This window comes from Mirounga leonina, unplaced genomic scaffold (assembly GCF_011800145.1).
Source record: "Mirounga leonina isolate KUSES-001 unplaced genomic scaffold, KU_Mleo_1.0 Mir_125, whole genome shotgun sequence".
NCBI classification, from domain to species: domain Eukaryota; kingdom Metazoa; phylum Chordata; class Mammalia; order Carnivora; family Phocidae; genus Mirounga; species Mirounga leonina.
In genome coordinates, this window is record NW_023270305.1 from 647,879 (window position 1) to 673,861 (window position 25,983).

The 25,983-nt window shown below is 50.0% G+C and overlaps 1 protein-coding gene, 1 long non-coding RNA gene and 1 other non-coding gene across 6 annotated transcripts; 1 reads left to right on the top strand and 2 right to left on the bottom strand.

Annotated features, from left to right (window-relative positions):
• Positions 1–142: 142 nt before the first annotated feature.
• On the bottom strand, positions 143–8,242 carry ODC1 (ornithine decarboxylase 1). 4 transcript variants are annotated; one of them, XM_035000575.1, is made up of 12 exons: positions 8,138–8,242; positions 5,238–5,383; positions 4,741–4,874; positions 4,288–4,461; positions 3,936–4,108; positions 3,330–3,464; positions 3,130–3,211; positions 2,850–2,933; positions 1,914–2,076; positions 1,632–1,744; positions 1,332–1,546; positions 143–618 (listed from the first exon to the last, which is right to left on the bottom strand). In XM_035000575.1, exons 3-12 carry the CDS (start codon positions 4,840–4,842, stop codon positions 474–476), a joined length of 1,386 nt encoding a protein of 461 aa, XP_034856466.1. In that variant the 5' UTR covers positions 4,843–4,874; positions 5,238–5,383; positions 8,138–8,242; the 3' UTR covers positions 143–473. The 4 variants fall into 4 exon arrangements, with proteins under 4 accessions (XP_034856466.1, XP_034856468.1, XP_034856465.1 ...); XM_035000577.1 differs by lacking the exon at positions 8,138–8,242 and adding an exon at positions 7,879–8,064 and having other exon boundaries at positions 4,741–4,859; XM_035000574.1 differs by lacking the exon at positions 8,138–8,242 and adding an exon at positions 7,879–8,063.
• On the bottom strand, positions 6,274–6,406 carry LOC118008339. The gene has a single exon (XR_004678656.1). It is a non-coding gene; the product is annotated as a small nucleolar RNA SNORA42/SNORA80 family (small nucleolar RNA).
• A 180-nt stretch (positions 8,243–8,422) lies between the features above and the next one.
• On the top strand, positions 8,423–19,038 carry LOC118007590. The gene is made up of 4 exons (XR_004678436.1): positions 8,423–9,390; positions 9,858–10,736; positions 17,491–17,790; positions 18,545–19,038. It is a non-coding gene; the product is annotated as an uncharacterized LOC118007590 (long non-coding RNA).
• Positions 19,039–25,983: the final 6,945 nt, after the last annotated feature.

The following is a 25,983-nucleotide window of genomic DNA, read 5'->3' on the forward strand; positions in this document are numbered from 1 at the left end:
AAAATACTGAAGACCACCAACTCCTAAGTCCTCTGGGACAACTTTCTCAGCAGGTGGGACAAAACATCAATTCCCACTTATAAAACACATTCAAGGTGAGCCGTTTGGAATGGACACATTGTAAAAATTCCCCAATGCCTCATTATTTCAAGATACTTTATTTTTAAAACAGGTCACAACACTAAGCTTCCGGCCCGCCCTGCAGTGTTCAAGCTACAAACGCTTGCTCAGCGGCAGGGGGCGCGCCTTAGTAGCGTGTCTGAAAACTGAATAAAAATCCATATAAAACAAATATGCAAATAGTTTCCATAGGAACACAGATAAGTGACCCCATCTCCTAGTCTTCCATACTGTTGCATCCGTGCCAACCCTACTCAGAGACATTTCAAAACTAGCAAGAATTAAGTTAAACGGTCCCCCCCAAGTCCCCCAATTCCAGCTAAACTCGAAGGTAACAGCTACAGGAGAGGCACCTACACGTTGATGCTGGCGGAGGCACAGGTGGCCGGGGGGCGCTTCAGCCCGCTCTCCCAGGCACAGGACACAGGCAGGGTGCCGACGTCCTGCTCCGCCACTTCGGCCGGGAAGTCGTGGTTCTGGATCTGCTGCATCAGTTGCCTGAGAGACAGAAGGGGCACATTCAGAAACCCTGAGTCCCCAGGACTCGGCAGCTTCATGAGAGTCACTTACTCATGAGCCTATTTACTTCCTCGGCTACTACGTCATCAGGAAGCAGTTCAGTGTATTTCTAAAGCAAGCCTTTCTTCAGGACCACCTTTTCAGTAACAGGGAAAGCACAAGTCATGTGCGCTCATTACAATATTCTATTTATATAGAAATACCCTAGGCTTTTTTTGAAATAGTTACACCTTCATAAAAATCTGAAAACAAATACAGATCAGTATCACCAGAGAATTTTCTTTCCATTTGTATTTCCCAAATCTTCTAAAGCATAGATATATATATATGTATATATATATATATTTTTTTTTTTTTTTTAAGATTTTACTTATTTGACACAGAGAGAGAGAGAACACAAGCAGGGGGAGTGGGAGAGGGAGAAGCAGGCTTCCCGCCGAGCAGGGAGCCCGATGGCGGGGCTCGATCCCAGGACTCTGGGACCATGACCTGAGCCGAAGGCAGACGCTTAACTGAATGAGCCACACAGACGCCCCTCTAAAGCATATACTCCTAATACAGGCAGAAAACAACTATTTTTAAGAACCTTGTTAGTATTTACATCTAATCTAAACAAGACGATTTCTTATTCAACCAGACAAGAGCCAGCAGAAACCTGCTCTTATCAAACCATGAAATGTGTCGTCACTAACCACGTCGGCCCCGACATCACATAGTAGATAGTCGGCCTCTGGAACCCGTTGAAAGTAGAAGCAGCAGCAACCGTGTAAGCACCCATGTTTTCAAAGACCATCCAATCGCCCACGTGCATCTCGGGCAAGTCGCAGCGCTCGACAATGCGATCCAGGCCGTCACATGTTGGTCCCCATATGCTGGTTGAATAGTACTTCTCATCTGGTTTGGGTCTCTACATTTGAGAGAGAAAAACGTAACCAGTTACCCTGCTTATGACCCCACATCCTCACTGCTGTATATACTACGTTCAGAAGTACCTTCTGCAGAAGGGGCTTCACGTGGGCATGATCATAGAGGATGCAATTAAACGATCCATACACTCCATCGTTCACGTAATACATAAAGGTTTGTTCACTCGACTCATCTTCATCTGGAAAGGCACAGGAGTCTCAATTACCACTTTCTGTACCAACGTACAGCTACGTGTGCAATGATCCATCCTTTTTTTTAAATTTTATTATGTTAATCACCATACATCATTAGTTTTTGATGTAGTGTTCCAGGATTCATTGTTTGCGTGACTCGTCCTTTATACGTACCATCAGAGCCTGTCTGTTCCTTTAATACGAGTTTTTTGGCAATGATGTTCACTGCGAGTGTGAAGGCTGAGGCAACGTAGTATCTGCCGGGCTCCGCTATGATTCGCACCCCCGAGTCGGCCGGGAAGTACTTGTCCAGGGCTGGGTTGATCACACTGGTGATCTACAAGGGACAGACGGGGACAGACGAGGACAGTCATCAAGGGGAACTCACGGCAGAGTGAGAACCAGTGACAGGCTAGAACAAACGTGAGCGCAGGCGTCAGCAGGTGTACTACCGGGCGACGGCAGCGAAACAAAAACCAACCAACTGGCATCTCCCTAAACCCAGCCTGCATATCCCTGTGGTTTCATCTGGATTCCCCTCTGGATACCCCCCATCCTTTATAAGATGTTATGGGTAGGATTCTATCAAACAGTACTATAAATGTATTACTGCTTACTGAGGTATCAAGGAGCCTAAATATTTTAAGCTATCAGATACACGCCAACAGAATAAAACTCTATTCTGCCTATCTCACAAAATTTTAAGAAGAAGGTGGATCTATTCCATAAACTCAACCACCACATAATGGTCCACTTAATAAGATGTCCACTTTAACTTCATAAGTGACTAAGACAATTAAAATGTTCAAAGGAAAAGTACAAAATTTAGAAAACCCCATTGGGGGTAATGATGTACTGAAGTCCACCTGCTCTTTCCTAAAGTAATCAACTATTTCCCACGATTTGGGGGGAAATTGACTCATTGTGGTTTAGAAAACCAAAGCCCATTAAATACAATTTTAGATAGTGCAGAACTCACTGAAAGTATCATACTAAGGCATTTTTATGTTTGTACAATTTCTTTTGTTATTACTTAAAAACACTTAAGTTCTGAACTACACCAAAATGGAACTTGCTAAAATAGCTATGAACATTTTTGTTATAAATTACCTCTTCAAATTTAAGCTTCACATCCTCAGATCCAGGAAAACCACCACCGATATCAAGCAGATACATGCTGAAACCAACCTCAGCCTAGAATCAGGAAAGTTCAGTCAGTCAGTCGAGTAGCCAGATTGGTAACAAGTCATGAAAATGTATGCAGCAGATGGATTTAAGCCTCTGGAATATGGGATGACTTCTGCAGAAGGTTAATTCTAAAACTGAGTCTAGTTACTATCAGCCCTGCTCCCCACCCCCCCGCCCCGGAATTGGGTTTACATATACTCACTCCCATGTCAAAGACACAGCGGGCATCAGAGATGGCTTGCACAAAGGTCTCAGGATCCGTGCAGCCACTTCCCACATGGAAGCTGGGGCAAAGAAAGGAGAATATGCTATTTCTGAAAATTACTATTTACAGTGGGAGAAAAGCCTATAAAACGTGCATTGTCTAGTATCTTAGCCCCTAGGCCACCACCAAGAGCTCACCTGACACCAACGACATCGATATTTAGCTCTCTCGCCCGTTCCAAAAGAAGCCTGCTGATTTTGAGCGTGGCGCCAAATTTAACACTGAGGCGACAGACTGCTTTGGAATCATCGGTGGCAATCCGCAAAACCAACCTAGAAGCAGAAAAATTTTATCAAATTTCCCATGACAGAAGACCACTTAGAGCCATGGTTAGAACAAAAAGAATTCGTGGCTCGGATACCCTGTGATTTGAGTCTCATAAGTTTTGTTTTGTTTTAAGGATTTTTATTTATTTACTTGAGAGAGAACGAGAGAGAACAGAGGGAAAGGGAGAAGCAGACTCTCCCCGAGCAGGGAGGCCGATGCGGGGCTCGATCCCAGGACTCCGGGATCATGACCCGATCCGAAGGTAGACGCTTAACCGACTGAGCCACCCAGGCACCCCAAGAGTCTCCTACAGCTTTATTCATCAAGAGGATTTAAGATTTTCTACTTTGCCTCTGACCCAGCAGACTTTTATACTTTACCAAAGTACAGAAATCTCACAACTGTGAACTTGAATTTGACAACGTGCAGATCCCATATGTGACCCTGCCCTGCCCACAAACGGAGGAGTCACTCACTTGGCCTTTGGATGCGCCCTGGCAACTTTCATCAGTTCAACTTCACTATCAAAAGTCATCATCTGGACTCCGTTATTGGCAGCGTACTTAATCTGAGACACTTGTTTGCAAGGATTTGCATAGATAATCCTCTCTGGAGGCACCCCAAGACTTTGTACCAATTGTATCTCAGTCTGAAAAACATGAGAGAGTACGTTATATATAGGAAGCTAATCACTGAAAAAAACAGGAGAACACGGGAGTTCAGTCCCCCCTCTTTCATTACTATATATTGCCCAAGAAACACAACTTTGATGTGCCCAACCAGGGCCATCTGAGATCATCATTTTTGAGTCCTGCTGCTTTTGCTTACCTTGCTGGCACAGTCAAATCCTGTCCCAATGGTAGCAAGGGTCTTCACTATGGTTCTGCTATCATTGCATTTGACTGCATAAAAGGGGGTGACTCGAGGAAGAGCTTTTAACCATCTCAGGTGTTTCTTTAAAATGTCTCCCAGGTCGGCGACATAGAAGGCATCCTTATCATCCTACAGCAAGAGTGGGTGCAGGGAACTCATCAGCAGCCTAATCACACATCCCACATGTAGCCTCCCCTCTCGTTCCCATCAACGAACCCTCCTCTCTTTACCTTGGCCACTGACACGAACATCACTATTATCACTGAGTGATCTGCAGCTAATAAATTCTGAATTCCCTAACAGGACGTGTGAGTTCCATTCCATTTCCTTAAGACCGCACTGAAGTCTCTCACTCATGTGCCCAGCATTTTCAAAGCTGTGCTGTCAGCACCGACTTAAGATACTTACAGAAGACGAAACTTCATTAATTTTTTGGTCCAGAATATCCTTGGCAGTAAAGCCTTCATCGAGGAAATGGCAGTCTAAATCTGCATTACTAAAGCTGTTCATGGTTTCTTGAAGTTCCTCTGAAACGTAACAAACTGCAAACAGGGTGGAGAAATTTCCTCAGAAGCGGGAGCAATACTCAGTAATTCTTTTTCTTTTTTTTTTCTTTTTTAAAGATTTTATTTACTTATTTATTTGAGAAAGACAGTGTGGGGGGGAGGGGGCCAGGGGAAAAGGAGAAGCAGACTCCCCGCTGAGCAGGGAGCCAGATGTGGGGCTAGATCCTGGTAGATCCTGGATGACCTAAGGCAGCTGCTGAACTGACTGAGCCACCCAGGAGCCCCAATACTCAGTAATTCTTTTTTTAAAAAATTTTTTATTGTTATATCACCGTACATTACATCATTAGTTTTTGATATAATACTCAGTAATTCTTAATAACAACCATGAATACTTACATGGAAAACTAAGAGATGGAATTTAAAGAAATTATTGCCAGTTTCTCACAAAAGCAATTCTCTGGAATTCCAAGTCCCGCTGAAGATGCGTGTGCCCTCAGGTGCAGCAGTGGAAATGTTCTGATAAACAGAATTTGCTGGTCCACCTTAGGAGTACATCAAATGGAAAGATCAGGCACTGGCTGTGAGCACACAGGAAGCAGTGCTGCTCAAGTGCTCTCTGTAGATAGCTCACTCGCTGGATTTGGGAATCCCATTATTTCAGGTGTAAGTCACAGGATTCCATAAACCTCTATGCAGTCCAAGGACACTGTAGATTCAACACTAGGCTTTCTCAAAGCAACACACTAAAATTCTGTATGTACTACTATATACCTCAAAATAAGCACTTCAAATATTCATGCTAAAAAACCTACAGAAAGCAGGTTTCAGAATCACTTCATTAAAATGGAAAAATTTTTGTAACGGTCCGTTTCATTTCTTTAGACGCTTAAAACAGCATTTCAGTAATTATTGAAAGGCGCCTTATAAACATCCACCTTCTGTTTTCAGTAAGTCTTACACAGAATTTTTAATAACTAAAGGCTAAACTTACTGAGTGCCCTTAAGTTTCCTAAGAATTTTATGAGCTAATTTTTATGCTATTTTATTTTCATGACATGCATGTATTTTTACAGTGAGCAATCTTCCTATCAACACAATGTACTACAGCAGCTGTATCTGAGCAGAAATCAGCATTCTTAAACCCGTGTTGCCTGTCATCAAGTCAGTGATTCTGCAAATCTCATCTGTCCTTACACGCACCCTCATCCTTGCTTAGCTATGAACAATAATCATATGGAAATAATTTTTGGCTAACTTTAAGAATAACAAAAGCAAGGAAGCAAACATGAATTACGAATAAGCAAAAATAAAGCTCATAACATTCAGAGCCACTGTCCTTGGTCTTCACGAAATCTGACACTGGTAAATGAGCTATCTTAAAATTACTGATTTTAACCTATTTAACTTCTGCTAGGCAGGACTGTCTTTTTTTCACTGTGCGACCCGCTTCAGTGCCTGCAGCCTATGACAGAGGCCAGGCAATGGTTCGGGGCCACAGTTTGCTCTGGCATGGGACACTATGAGAGGCCCAGGGAGACGAGCCTGCCATAAATCCAAACCCATGCATCGTAGAATTTGTCCTTTGTGGTCGTTGTGTGGTTTTCTTCTTTCTTAAGATTTTATTTATTTTTTAAAATCTCTACACCCAACGTGGGGCTCGAACTTACAACCCCATGATCAAGAGTCGCACGCTCTACCTACTGAGCCAGCCAGGCGCCCCCGGTAGAACTCGTTTCCAGGCTTGATCTAACGTGACTTTCCATCGTCAACCTCCTACATTGCCGAAACCACCTCTAGGGGAAGTCGAGACGGAGGGGACAGCAAACCCATTTTGGCTATATAAAATTAACACTTAACTCAGGTTCACGCAGTGACAGACTGGGCTAGTTAGGGTCTTGTTAAAATGCTTTTAGGCAGTGTTCAAGCTTAAACTTGGGAGCTTATTACTTTGAAATATGTTACTATTAAGTATCTTTTAAAGCTTTATTTTAATAACTTACAGTATAGAGAAACTTCACCTTTTAGTGTTCTGTATAGCTAAGTTACTTAAAACGATGCATCAGTGAGCACAAGATAGCACTCTTCTGCTACGAAATTCTTCCCTGCCAATTGGAAAGTATTATACAAGACACAGAGACCAATTTAAACAAACTGAAAAAAAATTTCACAAGTCAACTAAATTACGCCCAATTTTAGCTTCAAATAAAGTCAACACATTCTTGGTCCTCCCCAGACCTTTCTAAGAGGTTCTGCTCCCCACACTTCCCAGTTAGTTGGGATTCTCAAACAACCACAATCAGCTTTGTTGGAAAATCTTAAGGGCTGCCTCCTACGTGTAAGTCTGTTCGCCCGAACTGGGATCTCAATATCCTGGGCCTTTCTTAAATCTCTTAAGTCATTCAAAGATTCCTTACACAGACAGGTCCAAGGCACAGTTAATGGAGAATGTATTACCACAGTCACTACAAGGCTAGCGCGTATCTTAGCTCTAGCAACGCCGGCGAATTTCCACATCGGGTCATTTCCTCTGTACACGAAAACCAAGAGGAACAAAATTCCAGGACAACGGGGCATCCCGACGAAAGTGAGCTGAGCGATGGGAGCCCGACACCTGCACGGGCTCGCTCCTACGTCTGCACCTGCTGCCGGGCTTGCCCCATGGGTTTTAAAAGAGCACCGCGGGCCTTCCCAACAGCTTCCGGCTCAGAATCCGCACCGACGCGGTTCGGAAGGGTGAGCCGCGGTCCCCTCCAGCCCTGGCTGCCCTAAGCCGGCACGATCCGGGGCAGGACGGGCCGCGGCGACGGTGGCCGCCGGGCGCTCGCAGGGTCAGGGAGTTCGTAGTCCCGCTTCACGGGGGAACTCAGGCCCCGGGGGGTGGCCGCTCCCCAGGCTCAGGGGCCCGCGGCCGGCGCGACGACCACGTGTCCCTCGCAGCTCCAGGCGCGGCGTCAGTCCGGGCCCCCGGCCCGCCGCGCAGCGACACGTGGCCGTCCCTCCTCCCGCCTCCCAACCGCCCGGACGCGCCCCCTCTCACCTCAGAGCGCACGGGCGCCGCGGGCCAGCCCCATGGAGATACCGCCCCCGAGCGCAGCGCGCAGGACCGCCGGCCGCCCCGCCGCCCCCGTCAGCCGGCCGCCCGCCGCCTCGCTCCCTCCCGCGGAGGACCGCCGGCCCGAGGTGGCGCCGGAGCTCTGGCAGAGGGGCGGCGGCGGCGGAGGCTGAGGGGACTGACAAAGCCGACGGGCCGCCGCTCCGCTACTTATAGCGCCGCGCGTGTCGTCATGGAGACGCACCAGCTCAAACCAGCCGCGATCGGTTCCGTCCGGGCGTCCTCCGAGGAAGGGGGCGGAGCGCGGCGGCGGCGGCCAACCCGCGGCCGGACGGAGGCTGGGGGGCGCCGAGCCCTTCAACGTCAGCGGCTCCGAGCGCCACCCGGCCCGCCCCCGGCCTCGCGCCCCTCCCGGCCCTGCGGCAGACACGCGCACGCGCACCACGCCGCAGGACGCCTCCAGCGGCCTCGCACCCCTCCCGGCCCTGCGGCAGGCACGCGCACGCGCACGCGCACGACGCCGCAGGGCACCCCCGGCGGCCTGGCGGCCTGGCGCCCTTTCCGGCCCTGCGGCGGGCCCGCGCACGCGCACGACGCCTCGGGTCCCGGGCCCTCCCGGGCCCCCCGCTCTCCGGGACATCAACGTTGGTGCAGGAGCGGGCGCCGCAGAAGCCGAATTTCAGCATCCGCGCTGGGCATTAACTGTTCTTCTGCTTGGCTTTAAATGCCTCGTGTCCTAGGGCAGAGAAAGGAGATCGCGGGCACAAGCGGGCCACGTGGACCCCCTCCCCCCCGGGTGCACTCTGGCCCCTCCTGCCAGGCGCCTCCAGGGCCGAGGAAGGGACCTGGAACGATTCTGGCTTCACCTCAAGAACGGGGCGCAGAAGTAGACAGGGGCAAAGTGCGTGCTCAGGGTCACCTGGCAAGTTGGTGGCACCGCTTCCGGCCGCTCCTGAGCCACTGCGCCAACAAACGTATCCAGGTGTGTTCCTTCTAGATGGCTGGCAGCGACGGCCACGCGAAGACACACGTGCAGTATTAAGCCAGAGGCTTGTCTAAGGGCCTTAGGGGAAGGCGGTAGAGGGGCCACGGGCCACCGAGCCCCTCCACTGCCCTTTACCATAGTACACGGGACTCGTAAGTGACTAGACATCTCTAAGGGCGGATGCGATTGCCTCGCTTTGAGAGAGCCCTGTAAGTCCCAGCACAGCAACTGAGTCTGCACAATGAATCCATAAAGGCAAAAGCCTTGGGAAATCTGTTATCCCTAAGAGCGTGCAGCCTCTGGGGGAGGACTGTGCCTCTGGGGTGTGGGCTGCCCCCCACCGCTGACCCCAGGGAGGGGAGAAGGAAGGCGGGGCACGTCTTTTTTCTTTCATTTTACCATTCTTTCCCTTGAAGACAAAATGCAACAATCACATCCCACCCTAGAGTGTGGGGTGTGGCCCACCTGAGGGTCCCTGGTGAGGATTTAAAGAACGCGTAAAGCTAGCCCAGGTAAGTCGTGGTTGGTGCAGAGGGACCCCGTGCTCTACCGGGGTCCCTGGCGGGGACTTGCTGTGTGATCTTGGGTGAATTACCTCCCTTCTCTGGCCTTGGAGGAGTTTTGACTAGATGACATAAGGATCTTTACAGCTGCAAAACCCTGTGAGGTTTTGAGAAACTCCTGTTGTACTGTCCCCTAGGCCTGGGGCACATCTTGCTCAACTTTATTTTTACATAGTCCTTGAGCAGCCGCTGGGTGGGTGCCAGACATCGCTGGACTAGGGAAGGGAGTAGGGAAGTTATCTCCACCCTAACAAGCTTAATTCCTACCGAAGGATGAGATTAACAACCCATCAGGGAACATGACAGCCCAGACACTAAATGAGACAGCTTTAGGATCATGGTAAGCACCCTGGTATTTGTCCCCCCTCTGTGAAGAAACATTTTGTCCCAATTACAGACTTTTCCTCACATTCCAGACGTCTCCCGTGTCCAGTGCCACGGCCAAGTGGGGAAGAGTGTCCACACCCCCAGCTCTCCTTGGCATGTCAATCAGCCAGTCATTGGCAGGCGAACATTGTCCCCGCCCTGCAGCCTCCTGCAGGCAGCGGGGACCGGATGTCTCCGCACATGGGGTCCTGCTAGTGGCCCGGCCTGGAGGGAGGACAGTCAGCCCTGTCTTGCCTGCAGCTTGCCGCCGTGGGAGTGTGACCTGGCCGCCTCCCCGACTCTCTGAGCCTCTGTGTCTCCAGCCATTAAGGGAACGTTTTGGGCCAGATCCAGGGTCCTGTTCCAGCTCAGCTGTGTGATTATATTTTAGATTTAGAGGTATTAATTGAAATGAAAGGCAAGTTCTTGACTGAGGAAGCCAGCTGGTGGGTCCCTGTGCTGTACATTTTTGCCACTCACACCCGGGTCGCCCGTATACGCTGCCGCTCCTGCTAGCCCACGCCGAACAGCAAACTCCTGCGCACATGCCGTACTTAGCTTTGGGGAGGCCACATCTTGCCCAGATGATCCATCTGACCCAGATAGGGAAACAGAAGCAAGGCAAGGAGGCGGAGCTGCTTCCTTGAGCGCTGGCCCGGCTGGCTGCGGGCAAACTCTTGGAGAGGCCCTTGGCCTTGGTCTGGGAGTTAGCAGGGCCTGAGTCATTAAACCCAGCTACTAACCTGGGTTTGAAAAGATAAATCGGTGATGACTAAACCAGGCCTTATTCATACGTGTGGCATTAATGCCTTTCTGCATATTTTCAGTAGACTCCATCGTCTCCCAGACTCTTTCTTTCCTTGGAGAAAAGCAACAGATCCTTGTCAACTACGTGGTGGCCAACGCCTAAAAGTTACACTAATGTGAAGGTGAGGTTTTTTGTGTTTGGAGCTGAAGCCGTAATGGCAGCAAAGAAATACACCAAAAACCATGTTGGATGTGCATCCTTAGTTATCCCACCTAAGCTCCAGGACCAACTCCCATTTGTTTAGCTGCCCTCACCACCGAGCTCATTCTGGAACCCTTCCCCTCACTGGGTCTCCGGCTCCTCGTGTAAAATGCTCTCTAGCTGGATCGGCGTACGTAAACATGCAAAGCTCTTGCACTCCGATGTTTGAATCTCTAACTTCTTTTACAACGAGGCTCATGTATAAATCTGCTGTATACGGTTTTTGAACCAAAAAATGAGGACATGTCTGAAGAAGGGGGTGTTTTCTCTTCATTTACTTACTAACACGGAAGGGCTTATAAAGGTATATATAGCGAATACAAATTTAAGGAGTCCCCTTTACTGGAAATAATTAAAGAACGTAAAAGACAACAGTTGGCGAACATTTATGTATCCATGCAGTCGATATTGGAATATTAGACATTGAGAACCTCCTGGAAAATGAGTTTGTGTTCTGTCCACATGTCAAAGGTCATCTGCTGCAGCACCAGATATCTTCCCAGAGGCACAAGAGTCAACTCGGGAGTGAGGCTCTCGTGACATCCAGTTACATGAGGACCTGGGAGAGTTTAGGGCCCGTCCCACAAGGGTGCCCTGATTCAGGACACCTGGGAAGCAGTCATGGGACACTCTGGTCACCTGTGGATGTTTGACCATGCGTTCTGAAGCTCAGTCGCTCATCACTCACTAGCCTTGCCCTGGAATCGCCTGACGTGTTTCCAAAAATCCAATCCACCCTCCAAGGTGGAAAGTGTGCTATCTTCACCCATGTCCAAATGACGTGCCCCGGGCACAGCGAGCTTCCGGGAGGCCCTCCTTGCTCTGAGCAACACAGGTGTCATCACAGAAGGGGGGCACCCCCAAAGGTGTCTGTGGGAAGCCAAAGATACCCATGTGTAAGTGGAAGTGCCAGGACGTCTGTTTTACAAAGTGTTGTCTCACTGCCCCACCTCGCCCCCGCCCTGATAGGGCTCCCTGGCAAGTTGCTGGCACAGAGGCCTTCCGGCAGGAAGGGAGCCAGGGCCTCCTGGAGCCCAGCAGCACCCTGTGGCAGGTCGCTGGCCACGCGGTACGTTGCGGAGAAAAGGTGGCTTCTGTCCAGACGTGAAGAGCCGGAGTTCATTTGACTGGCAAATTGGTTTTAGCAATGCTTTGCTTCCCACAGCCTGCCTTCTGAGCAGTCTGAAGACAGAGCCCCAGGATGTGTGTGCTGAGCCGGCATTCAGACATGCCACCTTCCTCACGGGGTCCGACAGCAGGACAAAGGTTTTCAGATCTGACCACTTGATCTGACCGCTTTACTTATCTACAACTCTTCACTGGTGGCCTGGGGCCCAGAGGGTGAAGTCTGGACACCTAGCCCAGCACCCAGGACCCTCTGAGATCTGTCCCACTCCTTTTCCCAGTCTCTTCTCCTGCGCTGGGCTGTGCACCAGCCCTCCTAAACCCCTTCGTTCCACAGAGCCTGCCCACCTGTCATCCCAGCGCGCCTCAGACAGGATGGGTGCCTTGGGTCTTGGCCTCTATCTCTTCCTACTCCCTTTGAAGTCAGGACCACAATTTACTTACCTTCACACGTCCAGCTGCTAGCCCAGTACCTGGCACACGAAAGTCACTCAACATTGTTAGGTTGGAGCGAGGGCTGCCCTGAGAAATCTGTGACTTGTGGTTACGCGGCTGATAGCTCATGGGAATTTCTCCCTATGTGCCGTCTAAAATCAGAGGGAGAAAAGATGCTGAATATTCTCCCTTCGGTCATTCATTCATTCAGTCCGTGTTTATCTTGAGCGTCTCCTACATGCAGTTGGTGTGCTGGGCAACGGAGGATCCTGGGGCTGCCACTCTGTGCTGGGTGCTACCTGCCAAGGGCCCGACCTTCTGACCCACTGCCTCTTTTGTTCGATTTTCTCCTAGGCTCCTGGTGACTGCCTCTGACCCCACCTGTGGCAACACCTGTGCTGGGTTTTGCCACTGCCCCACTTCTTGCTGGAGCCCCACCCTGGTGGGGTCCCCACCTCTGGGAAACCCCAGAGCCTGCAAGAGTTCTTCCTTGCATGGCAGGGATCAGCATGTGGAGGGCCTGGCACAACGTAGGCCTTCTGGAAAGGGGCGCTCTGCCTAGGGTTGGTGTGAGCTCCACATTCCTGCCAAGTCAGACCCAAGTCTGAAGGGCTAACAGTATCGTGCCGGGCTGAGCCTCGGGCGCCCTGGGCATAAGGCAATGTGTGTCTGGGCTCATCAGGAGAGCCTGTAGGAGCATCTCAGGGGGATGCATGTTTTCCCCCTTCAACCTGTGAGCCCTTATTCTAGGCCAGGCCCCCTCTAGCTGCCAAGGAGGAGATGGGCCAGGGAGGTCCCTGTCCTCAAGGAGCGCACAGTCAGAGGGGAGGCCAGCTCCCAGGCATGTGCTGTGTATGTCTGGTCACCAGGACAGGTGCTCAGCCCAGCATGGGGGCCCAAGGACAAAGGCATGAGCTGGCTCTGGGTATTAGAAACAGAGAGAAAATCTCCTCTGGCTGGTCTGAGCTGGGGAGGGGCCAAGGGCACTCAAGTTAAGGGCGTGGAGAGAGGTAACCATCATGTACCTAGCTTCACTTGGGAAAAGAACTAAAGGCTATATGACAGGACTCACTCTGGGGACAGCCTCTGACCCTCAGGGGCCACTGTGATTGTGCAGACAGATCTCAATCTACATTTCCCATCAGCCCAACCAAATCCTTTCTGACAACAGGACCCAGTCATCTCAAAGGGTGGGAGGAGGGGTTAGCTGCCCTATGCAGTTATTAAACATTCCCCTTCGGCATGCCATGCCCTATATCAGTCTGGGCTCCAGCCCGCAGTTCAGTGGGGTGAATTTAACATGGGAACTAGTTACAGAGATAACAGAATATCTAACTGCTGCAGAAAGCTGCTACCACCCATAGGCTGGGCATAAAAGGGAGGAAGGGCCCCCAGCAGAGCTGTGGCCACCTGGGGGGTGCCCAGTGGGAACTAGAACCACAGAGAGGCACCGACCAGAGGGCGCTGGAACCACCAAAGGGAGCAGCCAATACCAGGGATATTGCTCCAAGCAGAGACAGGAGGAGAAGGACCCAGCTTCTCCATCCTCCACTCTCTTACTAGGCCCCCCCAGTTGGACCCTGTTGGCAAGAGAGCTGGCAAGTGATTTTCAGGACTCAGCCCCCATCTCCGTCCACCCGAAAAATAGCCCAGCCCTGGTGGGTGGGGGGATAGGCATGAGATCAAGCAGGCTAATGACAGGCACAGCTCCCTTTCCAAAGGCTTGTCAAAATCTTCTTCCTGCTAACTTGGAGGACACTTCCCAAGAAGAGTTCCAGTAAGCACAGTATTATGTTTCCTATTGGCTTGAGCAACAGGGAAAACTAATCATCTCATATACCAAGAAATGTCAAGGAAGGGAGGCTCCAGTTTCATTCATTTAGAAACTCACAAACAACACTAAAGACCCAGGTCCTGTTCATCTTTCTTACTTCCATGCCCAGGGTGGAGGGAGCTCCCTTCATGGTTGCAGATGGCTGGCCTGGTTGTCAGCATCAGACACAGTTTATAAAGCAAAGGCTCGTGGAAAGAAGTAGAGAGCATCTCTTCCTCTATCTCTCTTTACACAAGAACTAACTCTCCCCAGCATACTTCCCTTCCTGTCCTATTAAGTGGAATGGATCACATCCAATTGGACCTCCCTGGCCCATCTCCTCCTTGGCAGCTAGAGGGGGCCTGGCCTTCTCAATCTCTAGGAAGGAGGGTGGGACCTCCCTGGTTGACTTAAACTGATTTCTATTCACCCACTAGCACTAGAAATGCTTCTCTTATCTGCTGCCTCCCCCAGGGTGCACCTGAAAATGCCGTTTGGGTTGGGGCCACCTGAAGGACCTGGGTCTGGAAGAGGCCAGAAGTCCCAGGAAGAGCCCAGCTGGGAGCTGAGCAGCCTGGAAGAGTCAGAACCAGCTGGACGAGAAAAAAGAGAAGCGACACAGATTGGATTTTACAAAGGCAGCTGCTCCAATATGTCAGCCCCACCCCGCCAAGACATTAAGTGGAATCTGGGCTGCCTTGTGGCTTGTTTAAACCAACAGAATATGGTAAAGGCAAGGCAGCTTCCACCTTGTGAGCTGGGACGCTGGCCTTTGGAGCCCTGGGTCACCTTGTAAGATGGGAGGCTGCCCTTAGGCCACCATGCTGGGGGAACCCCAAGCCAGGTGAAGAGCCCCGTTCAGGGATCCAGGGCCAGCACCAACACATACAATCCAGCTCAAGCTGGGAAGTCACTCAGCCACCAAATCTTCTCCACTGAGGACCCAGACGTCATGGAGCAGAGACAAACCTGGCCCCACTGTCCATGACCCACCAAATCTTCATGTGTAATATAGATAGTTGTTTTACCCCACTAAAGTTTGGGCTAATTTGTTACATAGCCATATAAAACTGAAAGAAGTAGCTATAATATTCTTACCAAAAATTCTGAGCGGGGTGCCTGGGTGGTTAAGTGTCTGATTCTTGGTTTCGGCTCAGGTCATGATCTCAGGGTCTCGAGATTGAGCCCAGTGTCAGGCCCTGGGCCCAGCAGGGAGTCTGCTTGAAGATTCTCTTTCCCTCTCCCTCTGCCCTTCCCCCCATTGACGTGCATGCTCTCTCTCCCTTTCTCTCCCTCCCTAAAATAAATAAATCTTAAAAAAAAAATTCTGAGCTGGGCCTGCATACCCCTGTGAGCAGCTGTCTCTGGAAGAGCCCAGCTTTGGGGTTAAGTATTTCCTAGCACAGGAGTGAGAGAGTGAGCTCTGGGGACAGAGTGCTTGGATCTGAGTCCCAGACCTCCCCGGCAAGTTAGCTCCTTTCCCTGAATCTCAGTCTTCTCATCTCTAAATGGGGGAAATAATAGAAACCACCTCTTGGGGTTGCCCTGGAGATTAAATGAGATAATTTACAATCTACTGAAATTGACAGCTGCAATGGAAACCTTTTTAACGTCCTCTGCCTCGATACAACAAAACTGTTTTCTGTTAGTAACTTCTGTAAAAACCAGCAGCAACGATCACTTTCTTGATTTGTTCTTTAGGTTTAAAACAAGCAAAAAATTGTTTTAAAAGAAGAAACTTCAATTCTACAGATATTATTCAAATTAAATTAAATGTTTCATGTATGAACAAAAATCCATATCCACCAAATACAAATATCACATCTTACAGTTAGCATCCCCACTGCTTACACTTTCTGTATCGAAACTACATATGGAAGGACAGGTTGAATTTAAGCTCTGTTCCTTTGCATTCCCAACCTTGTGACATTGTTGTTTATTTCATATCTGTCATGGGAGCTGGAGACATGAATTGTTCCCGGGCTGAGCTCAAAGGCAGGGATCAAGAGCAGAAACGTCCTGGGCGATTGGCAAGGACCAGCTGGTTAGCCTCCCGAAGGATTGCAAACCACGAGAAACAGAACAAACACATGTAGCCAAGTCTGTGTGAATCAGGGGCCAACTACAGAACTGAGAGTTTTCTGAATTACCCGAGGTGCAGCATAGGACATTTATGAACCAGGCGAGCAATGAAAACGTGACGTTTCGCAGACGTATCATTAAAACGCAATTATAACCACAGCGATTGTTTAGAACAAAGGAACTTCTTCAAGGAGGAGTATTTCATCTGTGCCACTGGAGAGAATTGATGGGCCAGGGGACAATGACAAGCAAGGCAGCTTCCGGTCAGCTTTGTTATAGTTTTCAAATTACCTACAGACATTGCAGGTCCCGACTGCCTGTCGGGGGGGCAGACGCTCGGCTGTCCCGCCGGTCTAAAACCACAGCTCCTGGTGAGCAGAGACATTAGCTCTCAGTACAGCTGGTCCTGGGCTCTTGGGGGGAAAGTCTTCCCCATCTCTGTGAGTGGGGGCGTCTAACTGTTATTTTGTAGAGCTGCTGGACGTAGGAATTTGCATGGCTGTTGGTTACTGGATTATTCCACAGATTATAAGGTGCCTGGAGCCGGCCTTGACATTTGGGAAAGGCTCAACAACAAACAGTTGAGAACTCTCATATCTGCTTCCGTATCTATCCCAGCCAGTTCCCTCTCCTGGAATGCCTTCCCGTTAGATCTTTGCTGATTAAAATTTGCCTCATCTCAAATCAGTGAAATCCCGGTAATACATTCCTACAGATCTGTTTACATCTGCCCTCTCCTGGGTCTCTGGGCCGTATCTGGTCTTGTCTGGTCTCTGCTTCTTTGACAAGGTGGGGTATTAGCATTGAGGTGCACGTGCTGTCCTGTTACCCCACGAAATTGCATGTTCCGTGGACGATGAGCCCATGTTTTCCCTTCGCTGCATCCATTTAGAAACCAAACAGCCATAGTCCCTAATTAGGTCCTCATTTCTGATGTTGAGGGTCCCCTTCCTTACAGACTCTTGGTGCTGACTTTAGGGTAGACATATGGTCCCAGATGATGTTGTAAGGTGAGTGTAAATCCCGGTTTGCCTGGGACAGTCAGCCCTGGGTTATGCTGTTGTTCCCACGTAATGAGTGGTCACTTTCCCTTCACTCTCAACGAGTCCTGGTTTGGCTGAGAAGTCTTACTGTCCCTTCCCTTTAGATGACCCTTGCCTCATCTCCCAGATCTTCTCACGGCTTCATGGGCACTCACCTCCTCTTTCACTCTCTCCAGAACGTACCTGTCTGAACCTCGGGCCCGGGCCATACACCCATCTAGGGGATTCTGGGAGGCCCGTTGCCCATGACCTTTCAGATGAGTCTGAGCCAGTGGCCTGAGCACCGTGACTGGGCTTTCAGCCAACAGCAGCATGTGGAGGGTGAAAGCAAGACTCAAGCAGGAGGAGGGGAGGAGCCATGGGCTGCCTGGGACCTTCACAAATGAACTGTTTGGGCTGCAGGTGTGACAGTCTGCTCTCTTGTACAGCAAGGACAAATATAAATCGGTACCACACTTACTGAACACAATTTTGCAGTAAGTATGAGAAGCCTCAAACATGTTGTACCCTTTAAACTAGCAAACCCACTTGTAGGGCTCTAACTATCCACAGATAGACTCTGAAAAGCAGATGACATTTTAGTCACAAAGGCATTCATGAAAATGTCATTTATAATAACAAAAATTGGAAACACTTCAAATATCCAACATGAGTAGAAGGATGATAAAATTATGCTATAGCTGTAGGATAAAACAGTACTCAGACTTTACAAGTGTGTTTATGAATGTTTTATAATGATTTGGAGAAACGTGCTATGTGATAAAGTGAGAACAGATCTATAGAACTGTGTTCTGGACAGAACCAATCTGGCACCTTGATGTAGCTGGAGAATTTCTCCTTGTAGGGTGGTGTCACCATCCCCAGGTCTAGATTTTCTGACCACATCTAGACTTACAGACTCTCTCACCTGCTCATGTGGTTTGGGCCTTTCTGATTGGTTCCCCGGGTCTATATGATATGCTCTTTGCACCCCCTCCTGCCAATGGTGCTCACTTTCTACGCCTGCACCAATCCATTGTCCAATGATGGAAGTGTTGGGTATTTCTGCTGTCCAATATGGCAGCCGCGAGACCCATGTGGCTCTTGAAATGAGGCTGGAGTGACTGAGAAATCAAATTTATAACTGTATTTCATTTTGATTAGTTTAAGCTTTTAAATAGCCATGCCCGGCTGGTGGTTACCATGTCAGACCCTGAAGCTCTAGGTGAAAGCTATAAATGTTGATTTCAGACATACAAATAGCAACATACCCAACGGCATTTGCATTTTGAAGACCATCTGAACCTACTGAGCCCGTGATCCCCTTTCAACCTGGCCCTCCAGGAACCGTGTTTGCAGGACAGGATTCCGGCCAAGGACAGGATATTCCTTGGAAAGTCTGTTGACTCAGTGCTTTAGAAGCAAGTGGGAACGGCTCCCTGAGCCACAGGCTGGGCATCCTCAGCTGTGACCTCCCTTCGGAAGAAAGCACCCCTGTAACTCTCTGCTGAGGTGTGATACATTGCCGGAGTCTGAGAGCCACCCCATGACATAATTTTAACTTTTAAAATCACTTTTTCATGCTGCTGGACAAAGGCAATTCTTCCTGCTTATAAAACCAAACCCCTCATTACACTAAATGGACTCTCCTCTAACCATTACTTTCGCGAAGCGCACGCTGGCCAGATGAAGGATCCGGAAGGATACTGAGTTGCAGATCTGAGGCACAGGGCTTCAAGTGTAGGCATCCTTGTCACACGTTTGTCCTACATGGACAACTCCCACTTACGTCACTGCATTCAGCTCACAGAGCGGCCTTGTGGCCCACTGACTGCAGGGGGAGATGGCTCCTTTGGCTTAATTGCACCTGTGCACCTGACCTGCACCCTGCCAAGAGCTTAGCCAGGTTGCCTCCCTGTTCCGAGCCTCACTTTTCCGGTCTATAAAATGGGAGGGAGGAACCACTGACCAAGGATCCCGAAGGTCTTTGCTGTGCTGACTTCCCCCAGGTCTACAGTGAAGCAGAAGGAGGGAAAGATCTGCCTGGTGAAGTGAGTGGCCGAACTGGGCAGGAACTCTAGCCTCCCGTGCACAAATGGAGGTGTACTTTTTTGGCACTTTGCAAATGCCAGCTTCATGACCCACCTGCACAGAGAAGTAAACCCGTAAGCCTAGATTAGGCTCACTAAACACCAGCAACCTGAGCCGGAGAAGAACTTAAGTTTTGAGGCCAACAAGCTTGGGTTCGGCTCTCAGGCTTGCCATTGAATAGTCACGTGACCTTGGGCGAGTCACGAATTCTGTGTGCCTCTGCTTCCTCGTGTATAAAATGAGGATAACAATATCTACTGCACAAGTTGTCATTTCTTGGCATCCTTCATTTCTGCCTTTAATTCATATACAACAACTGATAATAGTAGCATTAGTCAGAGTTGATATTTGGGTGCTGAGACCATGATAGTTGCTCACATATTGAAGTAATTTTGCAGTCCTGAGCCTTCTGACCGCTCAGCCCCTCCCTTGGGACCTCCCTTCCCCCACCCTCCCTCCATGACTTCAGCAAAGTCCCTGCGGCCCGTCCCCTAGGGACTCTGCTTCCATCTGATTGGTCAGTGTCTGTGTAATACCAGTTGTTAATTTTTAAAAAAAATTAATAGGCTTTATTTTTCAGAACAGTTTTAGGTTTACAGAAAAATCGAGCACAAAATAGAGTTCTCATATACCTGCCCCTCTGCCCACCCACATTCTTCCTATTATTAACATCTTGCATTAATGTGGTATGTTTGTTACAACTGATGAATCAATATTGAAATACCAATACATTATTGTTAACAACACGTGTTTTATTTTAATCAAAGAGAGACTATACAAATTGTGTTTGCTTGATAAGTCTGCCGGCCTAAAATGAAATGTCTTTAGTTGAACATTAGGATCATCTGGGGCGTTTTCAAAATATGCCAATGCCCTGACCCCAACCTCGACAATTAAAGCAGAGAACTTTGAGGGGAGTGGTGTCCAAGCATGACCCATAGAGCCCTGAGGTGATCCTAACGTGCTGCCAGGGACAAGGACCACGGCTCCCCAGCCCTGCCCTTCAGATCGAGGCCTGTGGTCCCACGGTCGCATGGGGGCTTGCTAGAAATCCAGACTCTCAGGCCCCTCCCCAGACCTAGTGACCCAGAACCTGTGTTTTAACAAGACCCGGGTGAGCTGTGAGCACACAGATGTTGGAGAATCAAAGCTCTAGAGCAGGCTCCTGTGTGAATATGATATGTGAGGTCACGTGCGCCCTTCCACAATTCAGGACCTTCCCACCCCCTGGGAACCCACCCAAAGGACGGGTAATGGGCGTCCGCTCTAGGTCCGCATACTGAAACGTTTAAGAATGTCTGGGGTCTACAGGGAAGAAACGACCTCTGCTGTGCTATCGTCTCTGTATACTGCTACAGATGCACCTGTGCAGAAGGAGGGGGGATTTTCTCTTTACTTTTTATGTTTCTGAATTTTAAAAAATGATGAGAAGCTTGTCTTACGTTGATTAATTGATTGATTGATTTAGGTCCTTCTTTTTGAGTTCACCTCGTTTAGATGGGGAGAGGCACCATTTGGAGGTGGCAGCAGATCTAAGCATTTGTATGATTGTTACCTTTTGTTATCAAGAAAACAACGAGACCCCGGAAGAACTCACACCCCAAAGCCACCTGGCCACCCTCTCCCCGTTTACTTAGTTACTCGGCATTTACCCCGTGCTTCCAGTTCACAAAATATTTCCACGAGCTTGGTCGTCTTTAACTCTTGCCACAGCCCAGCAAGGCAACAACCCTGTCGAAGATAAGGAAACTAAAGCTCAGGGAAATCCGATGCTTCTAGTCTAATAGCAGGATGCGAATCCAGGCTTTCTGTTCCGAGACAACCGCCAACAAATATGCTTCTTTAGGTCTACAGCCGAAGAGCAAGCACGCAGCTGATGCCCAGTAAAGATCTACAGGTTGAACGAACAAACTAAGAGTAGGGAAAGTTGCTCTCTGGTTTCCCCAACCCTGAGTTCTGCAGAGTTCTGGTGATGGCCTCAGCAGAAATGACCGGGCACCAAGACACCATCTGCCCCCGTGACACCCAGCTTTGTCCACCCCCGTCAATGAGTGTGGGCCAACTCTCAGATCTGCCGGGAGTCTGCTGAGGTGAGCTGTAAAGGGGCTCCACTGCGCTGCCTGCTTCCCCCAGCTCCCCTAAAGGCCACAGGTGAGAGCGGGCCCAGGAGGCTAAGGGCCCACGAAGTTCAAGATGGTGGTGCTAAGGCAAGGCTGCTCAAGGGCTCCACCAGGCCATGTGCTTGTGGCTCAGCCTGCTCAGCCCCCTCAGCCGTCTTGTGTGTAAGCACCCACAACAAGGGTCTGCCAGAGAGAGACACAGGACAAGGGATTGCTCTTAGGGGGCTGGGCCTATGTGAGCAGGTGGGGTAAGGGCTACTGAGGTCTTGGAGGCACTTAGTCTGGATCTGCCTGTACGTGAGGTTAGGACAACCAGCATCCCCTCAGGGTTCTAGGGCCATTAGATTCTAATATTTTTTACTGACTAGTGTGTAGCATTTCAAACATATGAGCTGACTTGATTTTGTGAGTGATTTTGGACAACTGGTTACCTTTCATAGGAGGGTTTCCAGTAACATACACCTTATATTCCAAATAACTAACTTCCACATGAAATCTTAGAACACAGCCCCTGCTTCTAAGTTCCGGAAGGGGGTTGCTGCAAAGGAGGGAAACGCAGCAGAAGGGCTGCACGTGCTGCAAAGAATACCATCTGTCCTCTGAAAACAGTGACATGGACCCCATTTCCACCCAACCTATGTGAAGGACACATCTCCTTAGCAGCGATCGCTTGGCCACTCCTGTCCGCGGACTAACACTCTTGCACTGAAGTCCTCTGCACGTCTAACCGGAAGGAAGCCTCTTTGTGGGGAGGACAAGGTCCACCGTCGTGCCCTCAGCACCTTGCTAAGTATCCCCTCACCGTATGCTGAAGAAACGAGTCCTGCGTGGCTGTGGGGGCTGGGGGCGGCCCGTGAATGATGCAATGCTTCTGTTCTAGAAGTGCTGCCATCTAGCAGGGGACATAAGCACAGAGATCACTGCAACCAAGGGCAGAAGGGGACAAGGACAGAGGTGCAAGGACAGAGGGCTTTGGCTCCAGCAGCAAGCATGGAGAAAGGCTTTATGAAGAGGGGCACCTGGGCCGGGATGTGCACAAGAGTCCCTCCACGGCAACAGCAATAAATATCACACCTCATCAGGTGCCAGGACATCCCCGCTGACCTGGCCACAGAGCCAGCGGCTGCAGAAAACCCTGGCTGCCAGCTGGGGCAATGCCCAGTGGCGGGGGGACGTCAGGCAGGCAGAGCCCCAGCGCCAGGCTTTCTGCCGAGGGGACACAGCCATCGCAGGGAGGCAGGGCTTTGAACGAGCTGATCCTTGACCCGAAAGACAGTATTTGAGACCTCTCTGTGATGCTCTAAGCCTTCCTTCCATTCTGCCACCCATGAGAGTGAGGCCACCTGCACCATCGCAGTGGGTGTGTGCATGAGCCAGGAGGAAACCTGGGGCCGCGGTGACCGTTCCAGTTTGACAGTTTACGAAAAAGAATTGGTAAAATACGCATAACATTTACTGTCTTAAGTTACAATTCAGCAGGGCGCCTGGGTGGCTCAGTCGGTTAAGCGACTGCCTTCGGCTCAGGTCATGATCCTGGAGTCCCGGGATCGAGTCCCACATAGGGCTCCCTGCTCGGCTGGGAGTCTGCTTCTTCCTCTGACCCTCCTCCCTCTCGTGCTCTCTGTCTCTCATTCTTTCTCTCTCAAATAAATAAATAAAATCTTAAAAAAAAAAAAATTTACAATTCAGCAGCATTCAGGACATTTGCCGTGTTTTGCTCCCAGCACCACTGTTCTCCTTCCAGAATTTTCTCATCTCCCCAAAAGGAAACCTCACAACCACTAGGCAGCCTGGCAGTTTTAATGGGGAGAATTATCTTTGACGACGAGAGTTGGGGGCGTCCCGGGAGCCCCAACCCCGGCCACAGCTCTGGCTCACCGGCCAGTGGATGCAAACTGGCTCAGGCCCCAGGAAGGACTTTCTCGTGAGGGGCAGAGCCCACCATATTTCCGTGGCCTGCCCCCAAAGTCCACCAGGCAGGATGGTTAAATACATGATGGGAGAGGTTTTCATAGGCAGGAATCCTACACAGTAACTGAAATGATGTCTTCAAAGAATGCTCTGTGACCAGGGAAAATGTTTCCAATACAGGGTTTAACACAGAAAGAAGAATGCAAATGAATGCCATTTGGGCCCAGTTTTGTTGAAAAGGTAGGGGTGAGGGAGAAGATGACATTGGAAGGAAAAGCATAGAATGTGAACTGTTTTGGAGGGGGCTCCGGGCCTGCCTGCCTGCCTGAAGCCTACCACCTAACCCCCTCCCACCCCCCACCCCCACTCACAGGAATGTGCACCCACCAAGCCCGGAGGGCTCAGTAAAAGTTACAGTCATTGCTATTTTCTCTTCATATTTCTCTGTATTTTCCAAAATTTCTGTAACAATCAAGTTTTAACTTTTACGATCATAAGTACTAAAAGTGAGTTTTTTAAAAAGTAATCTTCCCATCCAACGTGGGGCTCAAACTCATGATCTCGAGATCAAGAGTCATATACTTTAACACTGAACCATCCAGGGGTGGATTTTTAAAGATGAGAGGAGACAGTGTTGCTTTTGGGGCTGAGCACTTCTAAGCCAGACCAAGGATGAGCCCATCTCTCTTCTCACTCCCTTCATCTGAGAGGAGAGGCCTGGCCCCTGGGCTGGGCTTTCGTGGTTCAGGGTCATATTTGTAATCTGGCTTATACTAGATACTTCACGTGGGATCCCAGGACACACACACACACACACACACACACACACGAACATGTGAGCACCATCCTCGTTCTTTTACAGTTGCACCCTTTGTGATAGTCCAGAAACTTCTAGAAAGACACACTGCTGTAAAGAAGTCTGATTCCCTTGAGTGGAAGGACTGATTACATGATATCAGTGTGGGAGTTCAGGAGGTTGTCTTAGGCTCAAGGGCTTAGCAAACATTTATTTAATTCTGCTACTATTTAAATAAGAAAGGCCGTCTTAGTGGGCAGATGGCCCAGAGAATGGGAAGAGAGGATCCTTGAGGGCTGGACTTGGGTGGGGTTGGCCAAGGCCAGGTCTTTGGCTTTGCAGCTCAGAACCTCCCCATTGGTCAAGGCTTAAGGGACTGGCTCAGGACAACCCATACTGGGAGGTTGTGGGGGCAGCAGATCCACTGGGGAGCTGAAGACCAGAGGCAGCTGTGGGTATGCTGGGTGCAGGGCAAGTGGCCAGCCCTACCTCTCCTAGGCTGGGGGCATCACTCTGTCAGAAGCTGCCTGGGGAACCCACAGGCAAACATGCGGGTGAGCATGATAACTGTATTCACTTTTTTCCTCTGAGGGGCAGGTTATGTGGAGACCGGATGCTTCTGTCACTGGATAGGCCACCCTGAACAAGGTTGGGTGCACAAGGACACGCCCTCCAAGCTTTGAGTTTGTCGTGCCCACTGTCTAGTGAGGGGGACACAAGGGGCAGCAGGACTTGTCCTGTAGGTGGTGGCCCAAGATACCTAGCCTAGGAGGGCTAGTGGCCCGGCCAGCCTGAGGCTCCAATGCCCCTGACTAATGTTTCAAGGCAGTGTTGGTGGCCTGAGCTCCAGCATCATGTTGGGAGGCCTTCTTCGGGTGCTGACCCAGGACCCCCCTCTGGAGAGGAGGAAGTGCTCACCCCTCTCCTCACGGGCCTCCCTGCTCTTGCTGCCAGACCCTCTTCCCCAACCCACCTGGTCCCTCCACCTCCTCAAGGTACCTTAGGGCCTCAACACTGCATTGCCCCTGCCAGCTTCTGTGGGGACCCTGCTGAAGGCTCTGGGTGCAGGTTGGCTTTGCTCCGTGTGGTGGAGGGCCGGCCAGGCTGCCCAGCCTGCTTGTGGCTGGGGCAGAGAAAGGGCCGAATCCAGGAGGAACTTTTAGTGTCAAGCTGACCAAGACCTTGAGTGTGCCGGCGGGAGAGGTTCTCATGATAAATTAAGATTCAACAGTTGAGCGAAAAAGAACACGGAGGAGCCCACAGATAAAGAAGAGAGAGAAAGTTAGGGCTGGTATTTTAGAACTTGTTTCAACCTTAAATGTTGTTGTGTGACGATTTTTATTTTTTAAAGAGATAATCCAAATAGGAAACTATGTTAGGTTTACTCAGATTTGCCACCCCTGAGAGAATCCTGAGTGTTCAGGCCGTGGTACTGAACCCCAGTGCCTGCCCCTTGCCGAGGGGCTCTGAGGAGGTGCTCCTAGTTTCCTAAGGCTCAGCTTGTGGCTCAAACTTGGGGGCAGAAGAGATTCCCGGCTGTCAGGTCACATCTTCATTACCCTGGGCCATTAAGCTCACTGAGCACCTTGAGTCCAACACTCCACCTTAGAGAGGAGGGTCTGAGTCTCAGGATCCGAAAGGCAAAAGCAGCGCCCACCGTGGGTGAAAGGCAGGGCTGGGTGACCCCCGGCCAATCCCCTGGCCCTGCCAGTGGTCACAGGGGACTGCGGGGAGGGCTCTTGTGACCGCTGGTGGGTGTGGCAGCGACCTGG